The following is an 18,580-nucleotide window of genomic DNA, read 5'->3' on the forward strand; positions in this document are numbered from 1 at the left end:
TCCTCCCTCTGCAATACCATACTCCTCAACTGATCTTCAACCACCTGCCCGGTTAAACACTGCTGACCAGGCTGGCTGCTGCTTTTCAGTAACAACTAACAAACCCAACCAAGGAAATATGAGTGAACTAGTCCAAAGAAACATATAAACATTATTATGTGATAGTGGAAACCAGGGGCGTCGCTGCTATGGGGCCACGGGGGCCAGGGCCCCCGTAGATTTGGCCCTGGACCCCCCTACTGTCGACCCCCCTGCCCACTCGCTTGCCGTCGCCTACCTGGGCTGGCGGGGACCCCATCCCCCGCCAGCCGAAGTTTTCTTCCTTCCTTTCAGGTTTCTGAGTCTGACGTCCTGCACGTACAGCAGGACGTCAGACTCAGAAACCTGAAAGGAAGGAAGAAGACTTTGGCTAGCGGGGGATGGGGTCCCCGCCAGCCCAGGTAGGCGACGGCGAGCGAGCGAGTGAGCAGTGGGGGGGGGGGGGGGGGGTCGAGTCGGCGATGTTGATGGCGGCAGCGGTGGAGGGGGGAGGGCGATGATGGCGGCGGGGGGCTAAAATGTGCCCCCTCACCTCAGCTCTGGCCCCCCCTACCGCTGAAGGTCGGATACGCCCCTGGTGGAAACTCATCAGTAAGGGCTCACCCAAGCCCGAGAGCTAAACATGAATTTGTCACAATCATAGGTCGATCAATGTGCTCTCCTTACATCACAGAAGTTTCAGAGGAGGTGGGATGCTACAGAGAGAAGCCATTTTGAACTGACTATACAAGACGCCACACTGAATGCTGTAGCACACCTAAGTTTGTTCCAGAGAAGACTTGCTCCTGAAGAAGGAAACGAAACGGAGACTCTGTCGAGAAGTACCCTATCTTTATCTATTTGAGACAAGTTTGAGATAAGTGCCATTTATCTTTTTTTTGGCGTCTTTTTCTACTCATTCTGTCAGGTGTTATGGTTGTCTTTTGCTATTATTTTGAACATTTAATAAGGTTTCAATCAGACACATTTTTCATTGACAATTATCACTTGATTTAAGTGGAAACTTCTGTGATGTAAGAAGAGCACGTTGAACGGGCTGTGATTGTGGCAAATTCATGTTTAGCTTTCGGGCTTGTATGGTACAATTTTTGAAATCAGTTTTTCTAATCTTACTCCCCATACAAAAACTAATACACAGCCAGATTAGTCTACAAGATTGCGAGATTCAAAAGTGCAGCCCCTTTGCTTACAAAGTTACACTGGCTCCTAATCAAAGCCAGAATAACATTCAAACTACTACTACTACTACTATTTAGCATTTCTATAGCGCTACAAGGCGTACGCAGTGCTGCACAAACATAGAAGAAAGACAGTCCCTGCTCAAAGAGCTTACAATCTAATAGACAAAAATAAAGCAAGCAAATCAAATCAATTAATGTGTACAGGAAGGAGGAGAGGAGGGTAGGTGGAGGCGAGTGGTTATGAGCCAAAAGCAATGTTAAAGAGGTGGGCTTTCAGTCTAGATTTAAAAGTGGCCAAGGATGGGGCAAGACGTAGGGGCTCAGGAAGTTTATTCCAGGCGTAGGGTGCAGTGAGACAGAAGGCGCGAAGTCTGGAGTTGGCAGTAGTGGAGAAGGGAACAGATAAGAAGGATTTATCCATGGAACGGATTGCACGGGAAGGGGTGTAGGAAAGGACAAGTGTGGAGAGATACTGGGGAGCAGCAGAGTGAGTACATTTATAGGTTAGTAGAAGAAGTTTGAACAGGATGCAAAAACGGATAGGGAGCCAGTGAAGCGACTTGAGGAGAGGGGTAGTATGAGTAAAGCGACCCTGGCGGAAGACGAGACGGGCAGCAGAGTTTTGAACTAATTGGAGAGGGGAGAGGTGACTAAGTGGGAGGCCAGCAAGAAGCAGACTGCAGTAGTCTAAACGAGAGGTGACAAGAGTGTGGATGAGGGTTTTGGTAGAGGGCTCAGAAAGAAAGGGGCGGATTTTACGGATGTTGTAAAGAAAGAAACGACAGGTCTTGGCGGTCTGCTGGATATGAGCAGAGAAGGAGAGCGAAGAGTCAAAGATGACCTGAAGGTTTCGAGCTGAGGAGACAGGGAGAATGAGAGAGCCATCAACAGAAATAGAAAACGGGGGAGTGGGGAGGTGGGTTTGGGGGAGGAAAATGAGAAGCTCGGTTTTGGTCATGTTTAATTTCAGGTGGCGTTGAGACATCTAGACAGCAATGTCAGACAAGCACGCTAAAACTTTGGTTTGGATGGAAGGTGAGATATCAGGGGTAGAAAGGTAGATTTGGGAGTCATCAGCATAGAGATGGTAGGAAAAGCCATGGGATGAGAGTAACGAACCAAGGGAAGAAGTGTAAGAAAAGAGGAGGGGACCAAGAACAGACCCCTGAGGTACGCCGACAGGCAGAGGGCTAGAAGTAGAAGAGGATCCACCAGAATGAACACTGAAGGTGCGGAGGGAGAGGTAGGAAGAGAACCAGGAAAGGACAGAACCCTGGAATCCAAGTGAGGACAGGGTATCAAGGAGTATGCTGTGATCGACAGTGTCAAAAGCAGCGGAAAGATCAAGAAGAATGAGGATGGAATAGAGACCTCTGGATTTAGCCAGTAATAGGTCATTGGAGACTTTAGTAAGCGCAGTTTTGGTTGAGTGGAGAGGGCGAAAACCAGATTGTAGTGGGTCAAGAATAGCATGTGAGGAGAGAAAATCAAGGCAGCGGCGGAGAACAGCACGCTCAAGTAATTTGGAGAGAAAAGGAAGGAGGGAGATGGGTCGGTAATTAGAGGGACAAGTAGGGTCGAGTGAAGGCTTCTTAAGGAGAGGTGTGACCACAGCATGTTTAAAGGCAGCAGGAACAGTCGCAGTGGAAAGTGAGAGGTTGAGAATGTGACAGATAAAAGGAATAAGAGCAGGAGAGATGGCATTAAGAAGGTGGGTGGGAATGGGATCAGAGGAACAGGTGGTACATTTTGAGGAAGAAAGGAGAAGTGTAGTTTCCTCAATAGTAACTTCAGGAAAGGAGGAAAGGGAATGAGGGGAAGGAGAGAGAGGGGAACGGACTAGTGGAGGGAGAGGTGGCGAGGTAGAGAATGCAAGGTTTATCTTTTGAACCTTGTCATGAAAGAATTCAGCAAGGGTCTGAGGAGATAATGAAGGGGGAGTTGGGGGAGGGGGCACCTTGAGGAGAGAGTTCAATGTGGTGAAGAGAAGTCGAGGGTTAGAGCCAAGAGAGTTGGTCAGTTGGATATAATAATCCTGTTTGGCGCATAAAAGAGCAATTGTTGTCAAAACTCTATATGGCTTAACCCTTTGATTATATTCAACCTTTAATTGACCTCCCCCTTCGCAACACTCTCTCTGATTCAAGAGATTATCTAACCCTCCACTATCCCAGTTGCAAAAATGTGATCTACAAGTCAATGTACATGTCAGGATTCCCTTACCTCTGTACCAAATGGTAGAATTCCCTCCAGAAATTCATCAGATGGGAACCTTATTATTTGATATTCCAGAAATACCTTAAAGCCTCTCTGTTTAAGCAGTTTCTCACGGATGATCATAATTAATTTAAACCCTTAAATTGTACAATCATTCAATTTCTCAGTTCCATTCTAATTGTTATTATACATGGATGACTATAAATCATTAACTTTTTGCATCTAGCATTTGTTTCCATACTCAATCCTCATTTACTTTGTTATTACTACTTAGTCTATACTATCCCGCATCACTTTTTGTACTGTTAATTACAATAAGTTGTTAGCTACATTGAACCTGATCATATTGGGATAATATGGGATATAAATTAGATAAATACATCAGAATCAATCTGGCTGCTGGTTTTAAACTTTGCAATTATTCTGAGCATTTCCTATTAAGGAGAACATTCTAGAGACAGCACTTGGTACTTGAGTCTAAGAGGGCACCTTTAGCAAACAGAATATAGAGGGTTGGTGAAGATGTGGCCTGTTTTGTGATCTAGTTTCCTCATTGCTGTTTCAAAATTAGCACACATGAATACATATTCCTTTACCTTATTTATTTAATATTATGTTGGTCTTTCTAGTTGTGTAGCATCTAGCTACTCCCTACCCAACATATCACAATACCAATGTGAAAGTGATGCAGAGTTGAGAGGCTTAGGGAAATGTGAGTGATGTAGAGTCATAGGAGGCTCAGAGAAGTGTGAAGGCGATGTATAGTTGCTCAGGAAAGTGTGAGAGTGAGAGGCCCAGGGAAATGTGAAAGAGATGCAGAGTGGGAGACTCAGGGAAGCGTGAAAGTGATGCAGAGTGGGAGACTCAAGGAAGCGTGAAAGTGATGTAGAGTTGTAGGAAGCTTAGGGAAGTGTGAAAGTGATGCAGTGCGAGGCTCAAGGAAGTGTGAAAATGATGCAGAGTGGGAGACTCAGGGAAGCGTGAAAGTGATGTAGAGTTGTAGGAAGCTTAGGGAAGCGTGAAAGTGATGTAGAGTTGTAGGAAGCTTAGGGAAGCGTGAAAGTGATGTAGAGTTGTAGGAAGCTTAGGGAAGTGTGAAAGTGATGCAGAGTGCGAGGCTCAGGGAAGTGTGAAAGTGATGCAGAATGAAAGGCTCAGGGAAATGTGAAAGTGATGCAGAGTGGGAGGATCAGGGAAGTGTGAAAGTGATGCAGAATGAAAGGCTCAGGGAAATGTGAAAGTGATGCAGAGTGGGAGGATCAGGGAAGTGTGAAAGTGATGCAGAATGAAAGGCTCAGGGAAATGTGAAAGTGATGCAGAGTGGGAGGATCAGGGAAGTGTGAAAGTGATACAGAATGAAAGGCTCAGGGAAATGTGAAATTGATGCAGAGTGCGAGGCTCAGGGAAGTGTGAAAGTAATGTAGAGTTGTAGGAAGTTCAGGGAAGTGTGAAAGTGATGCAGAGTGAGAGGCTCAGGGAAGTGTGAAAGTGATGCAGAGTGAGAGGCTCAGGGAAGTGTGAAAGTGATGTAGAGTTGTAGGAAGTTCAGGGAAGTGTGAAAGTGATGTAGAGTTGTAGGAAGTTCAGGGAAGTGTGAAAGTGATGTAGAGTTGTAGGAAGTTCTGGGAAGTGTGAAAGTGATGCAGAGTGTGAGGCTCAAGGAAGTGTGAAAGTGATGTAGAGTCGGAGGCTCAGGGAAGTGTGAAAGTGATGTAGAGTTGTAGGAAGTTCAGGGAAGTGTGAAAGTGATGCAGAATCAGAGGCTCAGGGAAGCGTGAAAGTGATGTAGAGTTAGAGGCTCAGGGAAGTGTGAAAGTGATGCAGAGTGGGAGGCTCAGATAAGTGTGAAAGTGATGCAGAGTGGGAGGCTCAGGTAAGTGTGAAAGTGATGCAGAGTGGGAGGCTCAGGTAAGTGTGAAAGTGATGCAGTGGGAGGCTCAGATAAGTGTGAAAGTGATGCAGAGTGGGAGGCTCAGGGAAGAGTGAAAGTGATGCGGAGCTGGGACCAGGGTTTGAACCCCAGAATAGCTTGTATATTAAAATATGTTTTCATTTTAAGGGTGTGTTAATAGTATACATCAGCATTTTGTATCCCTTATGGCTGTAAGGTGGGAGGAAGCAGCTAAATCAGACTTTTGATTTTGTGAAGGGAAGTGCCTCCAATGACAGATTTCACCAGTTTATAAACAAGTGAGGGCTAATTATAAAAAAAGTGCCTATGCCAAAGTTGAAAAAGGCACCTATTTTAAAAGGCAATATGTTTAAATCATTTTTATTGGTAACAGACTGCATAATTCGTACAAGCAATTCTATATGTTTAGTACCAACATTTTAACACTGTAACTCCCCACCCCTTCCCTTCCCCTCCCTCTCCCCCCTTCTCCACCCCATCTTAATGGAAAACATACACAACAATTGTCATGTTCTTTCTATTACATGTTCAATAACTGACTTCTAGATTCAGAGGTCAACGTTGTCAGAAACGGGCTCCATCTGTCCATAAAATGTTCCAATTCTGTATGAGGTTGCTCCTTTGTCTGTATCCTTTCCAGTCTCATGAGATTTATCATTTGAGTTCGCCATGTCTGAATCGAGGGTCCTGTGATCTCTAGCCAGTCTATTAGAATAGCTTTCTTTGCCATCATAGTAGCTCTCTTCACGAAGGCTACATATCCCTTAGGCCCAGGTTTACTGAGTTCTGGTTTGCCAAACAGTAATAGAGGGGTACACCTCCATTTAGCCTTCCATAAGCTCTCAATTTGTCTAAGTAGGTTGGTCCAGAAGCGAGTGACTCTCGGACAGCTCCAGAACATATGTCCTAATGTCGCTCCACTTCCTTTACATTTTGGGCAAGCTCCATCTGTAGACAATCCCATGTGGAATGCCCTGCGTGGGGGTACATAAAGTCTCAGAGCAAATCGATATTGGAGCTCCCAGTGTGCAGCCCATGATGACATGCGTCGTAGCGAGAGAACGTGCTCCATGAACACATTAGTTGGTATCTGTATTGGTAGATCTTTTCCCCAGTCTCTGGCATACTTAGCATAGTCTAATTCAGATTTGGTGTCTTTAATATGTCTATGATGATAATGCAATGGTACTTTCTGTTGTGAATTCAAGGACAATGCTGAGGCAAGCTCCTCTTGTACGTCCTCTGCAAGGTCTTCCCAAGGCAAACTTGAGATATAATGACGTATTTGCCAATAATGAAAATAGTCATTGGGTCCCAATATTTGTAATCCTTGCAGTGCAGCTTGAGGTTGTAGTTTCCCTTCGTCAGTGATGATTTGCTGAATATAGGTAACTTTCCGTTCTGTCCATTTTCTAAATATTCCATATATGAGACCTGGTGGGAATGCTGGGTTGCCACATATGGGAAGCAAAGGTGTCACTTTGTGAGAACATCGGTGCAGTTTGCATACCCACCGCCACGCTTTTTGCGCTGTAGGTAAGATGTGTGAGATCTCTAATGCTGGAGATATGGGGCATTGTAAGCCATGGAGAAGACTACTGAAGTGGTATGGTCCAAAAAGTTCCAGCTCTATCTTTGTTGCAGTGAAATCTGTCGTACCTCTAAACCAGTCATTTAAATGCCGTATAGAGCTTGCCACAGTTAATGATCTGATGTCTAAGAGGCCCAGTCCTCCATATTCCTTTGGGGTACAGACCATAGCAAGGGGCAATCTCGGTCTCCTCCCCTTCCATAGAAATTTTGTCAAAGCTGAGTTCAGTTTTTGTTCATCTGGTCTTTTTATATATAACGGTAGCATTTGAAATATATACAGCCAGCAAGGTACTATCATCATATTATACAATGCTACCCGCCCTAAAAGCGATATAGGCAGCTCCTGCCATTGTGCCATTTTCCTTATGGTTCTCAATAGTAAGGGCTGGATATTTAGGTCATAGAGTTTAGACAGGTCCTGAGGGATCTGAACACCTAAATATTTGATCTCCTTCCCCTGCTTAAATTGGGCACCTGTCTCTAGTGTTGTAGTTTCTCCCCGCGGGTACATCTGCATTATGTAGGATTTCTGTAAATTTATTTTAAATCCAGAGAGTTTACCAAAGTCTGAGGTTCTTTGTATCAGCTTTCGCACTGAACTCTCTGGACGAGCGGGTCACTATCAGCAGATCATCGGCAAATGCCATCACTTTAACATTCTCTCCTCCCACCTCTACACAGTGTTGCCAGGTGGGCGGTTTTACCGCCCAATTGGGCGGTTTTCCGCGCCCCGCCGCGGGAAATTTTTGCCCGCGGCGGGTTGCGGTTTTTTGGGCGGTTTTTAAGGCTTCCGGGCGGCTTTTTGATTTTTTTCGGCCGCGGGGGGCGGGGTTAGTGACGTTTTTGGGCGGGGTTAGTGACGTTTTGGGCGGGGCCGATGACGTGGGAGGCGGGGCCGATGACGTGAGAGGCGGGGCCGATGACGGGGAGGCGGGGCCGATGACGGGGAGGCGGGGCCGATGACGGGGAGGCGGGCCCGATGACGTGGGAGGCGGGGCTGATGACGGGGAGGCGGGCCCGATGACGTGGGAGGCGGGGCCGGTGACGGCGGGGGCGGGGCCGGTGACGCGGGGGTGGGGGTGTCAGGGGCGGGGTTTGTGTTTGGGCGGGTTTTGGGCTGGTTTCTGGCCCGGATTGGGCTGGAAAAAAAATTTCTACCTGGCAACCCTGCCTCTACACCCACTATTCCCTGTTCTTTGACCAGTGTCCTCAGCAGTGGTTCTAGGGCTAGTAGGAACAATACCGGGGAGAGTGGGCAGCCCTGTCTAGTTCCCTTCGAGACCGGGAATTGTGGGGTGCGCATTCCATTAACTAGCACAGCTGCTGTTGGGTTTGTATATAACGACTTTATCGCTTGGTAAGCCCACCCGTGTATTCCTATATGCTGGAGCACTTCAAATAAATATTCCCATGTTACACTATCGAACGCTTTCTCAGCATCTAAGCTGATTAGCGCAGACTTTATCTGTGCATGTTGACAGTGCCCCATAGCCAGTAGTAGCCGTCTTACATTCACTACTGAATGTCGATTGCGCACGAATCCCACTTGCTCCGGTCCTATAAGACGAGGAATGTATTGTTGCAATCTGTTAGTTAGCACTTTGGCCAAAATTTTTACGTCCACATTTATTAGTGAGATTGGACGATATGAATCTGCTTTATTCTCTAGCCTACCTGATTTGAGAATTAGGGTTATCAGGGCTTCATTTGCATTTGGGGGGAATTTCTGTTTTTCTACCACTTCTTCAAAATAATCGTGCAGTGTTCCTACAATCGAAGGTCCTAAAATTTTATAGAATTCACAGGTGTATCCATCGGGGCCTGGGGCTGAATGTGTGGGTAGGCACTTGATGATGTCTTGCAACTCTCTCCCTGATATCGGGTCCCCCAAGGCTCGTGCCTCCTCTTTAGTTAGCTGGGGCATGCCCGTATTATGCAAGTATTCTCGCACTTTGGTCAGGTTTGGAGCTTGTCCTTGCTTGTACATCGTACTAAAAAAATCCTGAAAAACCTGCGCCACTTGCTCCCTCTTGTATTGAAGCACATCCTCTTTATCTTTTATCGCTGTGATCACTCGGGGCCCTGACTTATTACCTAATTTCTGCAGCTTGTATTTCCTAAGGACTAATGCCTTAGAGGCTCTCTCTTGAAGTAGTGAATTTAACGCCACCCGTGCCACCTGCATTTGCTCTTTATGTTGGCTTGTGGGAGCTTGTATGTACCTACGCTTCGTTTTTTGGAGTTTTCTCTCTAAGCACACAATAGCCCTCGTCATTTTGCGCTCACGGTTTGCTGTGTATGCTATGATCTCTCCCCTAATGACAGCTTTCGCCGCCGGCCAAAATACATCTGGGCGATTCTTATATTCTGAATTTAGATCTATGTACTCCGCCCACCGGCTTTGTAAATATTCCTGAAAATCTGGGTTCTCTGCTAAGTAGGATGGAAAACGCCATCCTGAGGGATTGAATGTGCTATTTGACATCTGCAGGTCTGCCCATACCATCGCGTGGTCTGAGATTTCCTCCGGTCCAATTTCCACTGCCTCTATTTGTGAAAATATCTTTCTATCTATTAGTATGTAGTCAATCCTAGAGAACGTTCCATGCGCCCTAGAGAGATGTGTGAAATCTCGAGTGTCTGGGTGTATTGTACGCCAAGCATCCACTACGTTAAGTTCTTGCATAAATTGATTCAGAGCCCTTTTACTAGGCCCCCCTCTCTCTGCGCGTCTAAGCGCGGAACAGTCCATTAGGGGGTCCGCCACCAAATTGAAGTCTCCCATTAGTAGTATTGGTAATGACTTGTAAAGTAAGCATGAGCATACTAGCTGGTCATAAAATGCCTTATCGTATTGGTTTGGGCCGTATACAGCAACTACTAGGTACTCTTTGTAATGCAGCCAGAGATGGATAATGACAAACCTCCCTAGGGGGTCGCTTTCTACTAGGTGTGACTTGGCTACTAGACCCTTTCTGAGCAGAATAGCTACTCCATGCTTTCTCCCTGCTGCCGAAGCTGCATGTACTTCTCCCACCCATCCTTGTTTCAGTTTTTGGTGCTCATCTGGAGATAGGCGAGTTTCTTGTAAGCAGACCACATCTGCTTTGTGCCTCTTTAAGGCAGCTAGAATCTTAGTTCTCTTTACTGGTGAGGTGACTCCTCCCACGTTCCAAGTTAGAAACCTTGTTACTGTGCCTCTAGCCATGGACAATACTCAGTAGTTCTATTATGCTGATTCTCATGATTTGTGGGGTCTCTGGTGCCCAGCTCACCAGAGCGTCCCTATCTATGTTCCCTTTAAACAGCTTTAAGTCCCTCTCCTCATCAGGAATAGTAACAGCCCTTTTCTGATTATATAAACAGTATCTATCAGGTTCCCGAACTTCTGTTTCTTCATGTGTATCCCTCCAAATCCATTGCTGTAAATATGTTTGCCTCAACCCTCCCTCTCTTCCCTCCCCTCCCCTATTCCCTTCCACATTCCCTTTTATCTCCCTTATTAACCCTCCACTCTCCATCCTAAACAACGGTTGGAGAAGTGTAGATCTTAAGATGGCGGCTTCCCCCCCCATCCCCTTGCATGCTCCACACCTCTGTTCACATTATTCCACTACATAACTTAATGAAAAATAAAAATTAACATCATTTCTGGACAGTTTGTAATATCAATTCAACATAGATTTATATTAACTTTCGGTTCAACATTCAAACATTTTGTCAGACTTTACCACCCTTTTGCGTGACCTGCATTTCCTTAAGAGTCCTTTCTTTACCGGTCAGTCATTTCGCCCTTGCCTCTACAGTGGGGTCGAACTTTAGGCCTTGTTGTGCCTCTTGCAGTGTTGTAAAGGTTTTCCATGACCCCTCTATTTGCACCTTCAATAATGCTGGATACAACAGCCTGAAGCGTTGCTTGTTATCTGCCAAGTGTTTGCAGATGGGCCCAAAAGCTCTTCTCTTTTCTTGGACTGCTAGGGAATAATCCTGAAACACCCTTATTGGTGATCCCTCAAATATCAGCTTGTCCCATTTTTGTCGGGCCCCGCAAGATTTCCTCTTTGTGGATGAAATTGTGGCATTTGATAATTACTATTCTTGGCCTGTTGCTCATATTGCTTCGCTTCCCTATGCGATGTGCCCTCTCTAGGCAAAGTGGCCCCGCACTGTCTGAGAGAGCAAACTCCGATTTTAACCAGCGCTCTAGTTGAAAGGAAAGGGTGCGATCTGGGACTGATTCCGATATGCCAATTAGGCGGAGATTCGATCTTCGGGACCTATTTTCTAAGTCATCGATGTGGTGAGTTAATGACTTGAGTTCGCTTTGTAGGTCTTTTATTACCAGCGTTCTAGCGGCCTCCGCGTCTTCAATGTCGGACACTCGTATCTCCAGCTCCCCAGTTCTTCGAGTTGTCTCGTCTAATCTCGTTTCCATCCCAGCTAATTGGGCAGCTAATTTGTCGAACTGAGGTGCTATTGCAGTCTGCACCACTTCCATGAGTTGAGACAGTTGAGCGGCATTGAATACTGAGGCGGCCTCCTGCTTAGGGCTCGCCGCCATCTTGCCTTCTCCGTGTCCGCGTTGTTTTTCTGGTTCTTTCTTTACCGTCCTGCCTGGCATTACCCTGCTTTCACGGACAACAAAGGAGTCCATAGACAACGTGTCCGCTCTGCTCTCGGTATTTGTTGCAGTTGATTTCGGGTGGAATTAGCGTTGGGTGGGTGGGGGGGGGTTAGCCCAGGAGAGATCAGAAACACGTCTTCTTCTCTCTCAGTCCATCACGTGATCCCTAAAAGGCAATATTAGACACCTATGTGCCTTTATAAACTAGGCATCTGAAAGCAGCCCCACTACTGCACAGTGGAATTCCTTTCATTGAATTGTTTTATATTGTTTTATTGTACACCGATTAGATATGCAGTAGCAGTACAAATGGTATATTAAGTTCAATAAATGAATGAATGGATGAATGAATGAAATCCTCATGCACACTGAGTTATCAATGCATTTAGAACATAAGAATAGCCATACTGGCTCAGACCAATGGTCCATCTAGCCCAGTATCCTGCTTCCAGCAGTGGCCAATTCAGGTCACAAGCACCTGGCAGAAACCCAATTAGTAGCACCATTCCATGCTACCATTCCCAGGGCAACCAATGGCTTCTCAATGTCTGTCTCAACAGCAGACTATGGACTCTTCCTCCAAACCTTTTTTAAACCCAGATATGCTGCAAGGCGTGTACAAGCCGATTTTATAAGATAGATATGTAATCAGAACTCCACCTCCAACTCCACTCTGAACCACAGCCTGGGAATGCGGATGTGCGATCTTTTTCATGTGTGTATCTATATGTACATAATTGCCTAGGTTCTGCATGTAAAGTATGCTATATATATGTGGAAACTACTTCATAAAAATAGCCCCCATCAAAATATATTCTAAGCTGTTGATGTCTACTGTTTGTTGTTCAATTCGACATACACCTAAGACACAAATATGAGAACATTGCAGGTCATAATACAATGACTTTCCCCTTGGTCTTAACATACCAGCAGCCCCGGGTCTCCTCGATCTCCCTTTGAGCCTGGAAATCCCAACTGTCCAGGCAGACCTGGGTTTCCTTTTTCCCCTTTCAATCCTCCGATGCCAGGCGGTCCCCGGGGCCCTTCTGGTCCTGGGAAACCTTGATACCAGAAGAACAGGTGTTAGAGAACAGCACAGTCCTAAAGGAATCTTAATACCAAATTTCTAGTGGAGTAATAATTTCATTTTATCTTTAAAGATGTGTGTGTGCTTTACAGTCATAACAATCACAATTTGCTTAGACTCTGATGGAGGTATAAGAATTTTAAAAAAATTTAAATTACGGGGACAGAAAAGCTATGAACCAATTGAAAGAAAGTTCATTGGTTGAGACAGATGTCATTGGGGAATTTTTCCTATTACCCCTCTGGTTTCATTTATTGGAAAAATATACTACACAGATACGAATCTTGAACACCCTTGTGGCTTGTACTGTTATTCTGGATTTACAGGAACTGAAATCAGTTTGGTTGATATGCTCATAAGAAAATGTGCAGAAAACAGTGAGGGACTGTTTTGCTCATGGTAGCATTCAAGAAAGGACCCTTTAATATAAAGTGCTGGAAGAAAATAAATTCAGAATCTTTCATACAGATTGCACAGAATTCCTTTCATTAGCATTGCCATAAGGTCCATCAAGCCTACTGTCCTGTATACGACAGTGGCCAATCCAGGTCACAAATATCTGGCAGGATCCCAAAAGAGCAAAACAGATTTTATGCTGCTTATCCTAGAAATAAGCAATGGATTTTCCCAAGTCCATCTTAACAAAGGCTTATGGACTTTTCTTTTAGAAGCTTGGCCAAATCTTTTTTTTTAAACCATGCTACGCTAACTGCTTTTACCATATTCTCCGGCAATGAATTCCAGACCTTAATTATACGTTGAGTGAAGAACTGTTTTCTCCAATTTGTCTTAAATTTAGCATTTAGTAGCTTCATTGTGTTCCCCTGGTCCTTGTATTTTTTTGGAAAGCAGGACGGGAGGGTGTTCAGCTTACCCCTAGTTCCCAGTGCACACACTGATACAAATCCAGTAGGCCTATGTCTTGCTATATTCACTTTGCAATTAAGTTCACGTTCAATGCTGTCCCTCCACCCCTCCTCCCCCGGTTTAGAAGAAAGAAAACCCATGTGTAGTACCTACAAGCAAATGGTTAACTCACATTTGTGTTATAAATTACACAGCTCTAAACCTACCCTGCAAAGTCACAGCAACACCCCAAGCATTGTTTATCACTTAATATCATTGAAAGAAACCAATCACACATCTTGAGGAAATGTGACTTAATAGCTTCATAGGTAAACATTTTACATGGTAAAGAATGTTTTTAAGCTAAATGACAGACGAAAGACCAGATGCAATCAGAAGTCTCTTACAGATATACAATGGAAGCAAGCCAGTACTACATCTGGCCTTAAGACAGTTACTTCAGCAATAGATACAATGCAGAAAAACAATTTGAGGGAGTGAAGAATCTAACCTTGAGGACCTGGGAGGGTCAGAGTTCACCAATGCCCAGTGATCGTTGTTAGATGGGTCACACCACACAGTGCAAAACAAGATTGCTAGTTAGAAATTAAAGGACTCACACCACCATCACAACAAGCTGTAGAAGTGGCATCTTTCACATTCTACGTAAAATTCACATGCCTAAAATAAACACATTGTATAATTTCTAACATAATGTTCCAGTCATAGAGGAGTTTGCAAGGATGAGGGTACACATGGTATGGATCTTAAAACTTGGTTGAAGAGCGGGTTTTTCTTCCCTACACCCCTCATGGCTCTCTCTGCCAATTTGGCTGTACTTCTGTTACTTTTCTGTTTAAAAAAAAGGCCTGTGTTAGGCAGTCTTCTCACTGAAACAGAATTCAGCCTCTGCATCTGGGGATGTAGAAATGGCTACCTCCCGAGGAAACTTGAACAAGTACATAAGCACAAAAGTATTGCCGTACTGGGACAGACTGAAGGTCCGTCAAGCCCAGCATCCTGTTTCCAACAGTGGCCAATCCAGGTCACAAGTACCTGGCAAGATCCCCAAAAAGTACAATACATTTTATGCTGCTTATCCTAGAAATAGGCAGTGGATTTTCCCCAAGTCCGTTTTAATAACGGTCTATGGACGTTTCCTTTAGGTAGCTGTCCAAATCTTTTTAAACCCTGCTAAGCTAATCAACTTTACCACATTCTCTGGCAATGAATTCCAGAGTTTAATTACATGTTGAGTGAAGAAAAATTTTCTCCAATTTGTTTTAATTTTACTACTTTGTAGCTTCATGGAATGCCCCCTAGTCCTAGTATTTTTGGAAAGAGTAAACAGACACTTCACATCTACCCTTTCCACTCCACTGATTATTCTATAGACCTCTGTCATATCTCCCCTGAGCTGTCTTTTCTCCAAGCTGAAGAGCCCTAGCCACTTCATCCTTTCCTCATAGGGAAGTCATCCCATCCCCTTGTCATTTTCGCCGCCCTTCTCTGTACCTTTTCTAATTCCACTATATCTTTTTTGAGATGCGGCGATCAGAATTGAACACAATATTCGAGGTGCAGTCGCCTGGAATGCCTTCCCAAGTGAGGTGGTGGCGACAAAAACAGTGACAGAACTCAAAAAGGCATGGGATGAACACAGAGGGTCTCTAATTAGAAAATGAACGGTATAAAAAACAAAACTTAAATGGCTGCATGTGTGTTTGATGGTGGCTCCGGCTGTGAAAGACTGAAGGCCAGTACTGGGTACACTTGTACAGTTTGTGTCCCATATATGGCAATGTGGTTTAGGATGGTCAGGAGAGGACTTCGACAGAAACTCCAGTAACTGGAATGTGAGGACAGGACGGTGCTGGGCAGACTTTTATGGTCTGTGTCCTACAAATGACAAGATGGATTTGGATAGGCTGGAGTGGGCTTCGACAACAACTCCAGCAGTTGGAACCTAAGGACATAGCCGGGCAGCCTTCTAAGGTATACGTCCCAGAAATGCCCAAGAAAAAAAGACAACCAAACAGGGGGTAACCTACAGTAAATATGTGGTATTGACTCTAAGTGGAAATATTAAACCTTAGGTCTTACTGAGAGACACAGAGATTGTAGGTTTCTACATATTTCTTTAATCAGAAAATAATTAAAATTGTTAATCAATCTGTGTAACTATTAATGTGAGTTAAATAAAAGTAATATTTTAATTCCTAAGCAAAGTTATATTCATTGTGACCACCTCTCACCAGTGGCATACAAAGAGTGGGGCAATGGGGGCAGTCCGCCCCAGGTGCAGACAAGGGGGTGCGCTGAGCAGTTGCATGGCTATCGGGTTTGCTGGTCCCCTGCCCCCCTCTGACGTCAGCTTCCTGTTCCGGTGCAAGAGTCCTACAGAGCCAACAGCCGCGTTACTGCTCAGCGCACTCCGCTGCCTGGAGGAAGGGAGGCTCCGCCCCGGAGGGGGTACGTTCCTGGAGGAAGAGATGCTCTCCCTGGGTGGCAACCAAGGTAGGTACTGCCTCTCACTTATATAAGGCATAGCATTAAAAGGGTATACAGGTACTACCTAATAAAGTATAAACAGATCTTCTAACAGATTCCCTCTCTATAATAAAGGTTTTGTCCTCATGCTGCTTCTCAAGTATTAATCCGCAAGCGAACCTTTTCCGGAGATACGAAGGCGGTAGAACGAGAGGACATGAAATGAGACTGAAGGGGGGCAGACTCAAGAAAAATGTCAGGAAGTATTTTTTCACAGAGAGAGTGGTGGATGCTTGGAATGCCCTCCCGCGGGAGGTGGTGGAGAAGAAAACGGTAACGGAATTCAAACATGCGTGGGATAAACATAAAGGTATCCTGTTCAGAAGGAATGGATCCTAAGGAGCTTAGCCGAGATTGGATAACAGAGCCGCGGAGCTGGTGGTTGGGAGGCGGGGATAGTGCCGGGCAGACTTATACGGTCTGTGCCAGAGCCAATGGTGGGAGGCGGGGATAGTGCCAGGCAGACTTATACGGTCTGTGCCCTGAAAAAGACAAGTACAAATCAAGGTAAGGTATACACAAAAAAGTGGCACATTTCTTGGGCAGACTGGATGGACCGTGCAGGTCCTTTTCTGCCGTCATCTACTATGTTACTATGTAAGTGTTTTACTTGTTATAGTTATTTTTGAAATTTGCATAAATAAATGGTTATGAAAAGAGGGAGCTGAAAAGGAAAATCTTAGCAATTAAAACAGAATAAACGAACCGGGGGGGGGGGGGGGGGGGGGGGGGGAAGGGGGAAGAAGACGACCAATTGTGGGCCGACTGTTGTTTAGATTGTTTGGGGGTTTGGGTTTTCCTGGCCAACCTATACACATCACAAATACATCTAGGAGATGGGTCCTGGAGGGCTATCAGAGTACAAGCCCTTGGGGCCCAATATGAGAATTGGGATAATGAACATTTTTAACCATAATACATTCGCCTGATTCTGTTGTGCGGGAGGCAGAACAAGGTATCTATTCCACCCGATCATTCTTACTCTACAATGGTTGAACTATAACATTGTAATTGAATAATGGGGTTTTATGGTCCTGGCCAGAGGGGAAGGAGAGCGATGATAAAACTGTTGATGATGGCTGATATGTTGCAAATCTACGCCTATAATATGTTTGGTTTTATTCAAGTTGTATCATTTCAGAATTAACCGTTAAATTTGTAATGTCGAATCATCAATAAAAATTGTTGAAAATAATACAGGACAAACGATCTTAGAAAGCAGAAAGGGAAACTAGTTGGAAAGTGCTGGACACAAGAAAAGTTTACTAGCTTTATGAATACCACTAACTCATCTACTCTTATCTTGTGTTGTAATATGTTGCTCCACTTCGCTGACAAAAGCTTCTGCTAAAACAGGTGTAAAAGGGGACAAAAACCTAAAAATTCAAGCTCTTTTACATAATTTCACTCAAATTGCAGTGCTTTTTTTGTGCCGGTACGCAACGGTACGGCGTACCGGCACCTTTTTTTTTTGCTCCCCCCGCCCCGTGAGTCCATGTCCCGCACGCAGTGCCAGCCCCCATTTCCGGCCGCTGCTGCTTCTCCTGTTGAGCAGCAGCGGCCGCTACACAAAGAAAAAGATTTAAAAAAAAAATTCAAACCTGGCTGAAACGCGGCACCCTGGCACTGTAGACAGCCATTAGGCATTGGCTGTTGCCCCGCAGCCGCTCCTCCTCTTGCCTCTACGTCACTGCGCTCCTCCGGGGTCTTCCTCCAGGGGCAGTGACGTAAGGCAAGAGGAGGAGCGGTTGCGGGGCAACAGCCAATGCCTAATGGCTGTCTACAGTGCCGGGGTGCCGCGTTTCAGCCAGGTTTCAATTTTTTTTTAATCTTCTTTTTCTTTGTGTAGCGGCCGCTGCTGCTCACAACAGGAGAAGCAGCAGCGGCCGGAAATAGGGGCTGGTGCCGCGTGCGTTGCGTCTTCGCGCCGTTCGCGCCAAACTTGGCAGGGAGAGGGAATCCAACAGAGGGAAGGATTGGGGAGAGAGAGAAAGAGGGAAAACAACAGAGGGAAGGATTGGGGAGAGAGAAAGAGGGAAAACAACAGAGGGAAGGATTGGGGAGAGAGGGAAAACAGATGGAAGGATGGGGAGAGAGAGGGAAAAACAGATGGAAGGATTGGGGAGAGAGGGGAAAACAGATGGAAGGATGGGGATAGAGAGAGAGGGAAAACGGAAGGATTGGGGAGAGAGGGGAAAACAGATGGAAGGATGGGGATAGAGAGAGAGGGAAAACAGGGAAGGATTGGGGAGAGAGAGAAAGGGAAAACAACAGAGGGAAGGATTGGGGAGAGAGGGAAAACAACAGATGGAAGGATGGGGAGAGAGGGAAATACAGATGGAAGGATGGGGAGAGAGGGAAATACAGATGGAAGGATTGGGGAGAGAGGGAAAAACAGATGGAAGGATTGGGGAAAGAGAGAGGGAAAACAGATGGAAGGATGGGGAGAGAGAGGGGGAAAACAGATGGAAGGATGGGGAGAGAGAGAGAGGGAAGATGCTGGATGGAAGAATGCAGAAAGAAATAGGGGA

The 18,580-nt window shown here is 45.4% G+C and overlaps 1 protein-coding gene across 1 annotated transcript in view; it reads right to left on the reverse strand.

Moving 5' to 3' along the window:
- Nucleotides 1–18,580, reverse strand: part of COL4A5 (collagen type IV alpha 5 chain) — a 377,606-nt gene that overhangs the window by 30,083 nt on the left and 328,943 nt on the right. The window contains 1 exon segment of the mRNA XM_030209194.1: nt 12,494–12,627. Coding sequence (XP_030065054.1) covers nt 12,494–12,627 — 134 coding nt within the window.

The sequence above is a fragment of the Microcaecilia unicolor genome, chromosome 7 (genome assembly GCF_901765095.1).
Source record: "Microcaecilia unicolor chromosome 7, aMicUni1.1, whole genome shotgun sequence".
Classification (NCBI taxonomy): domain Eukaryota; kingdom Metazoa; phylum Chordata; class Amphibia; order Gymnophiona; family Siphonopidae; genus Microcaecilia; species Microcaecilia unicolor.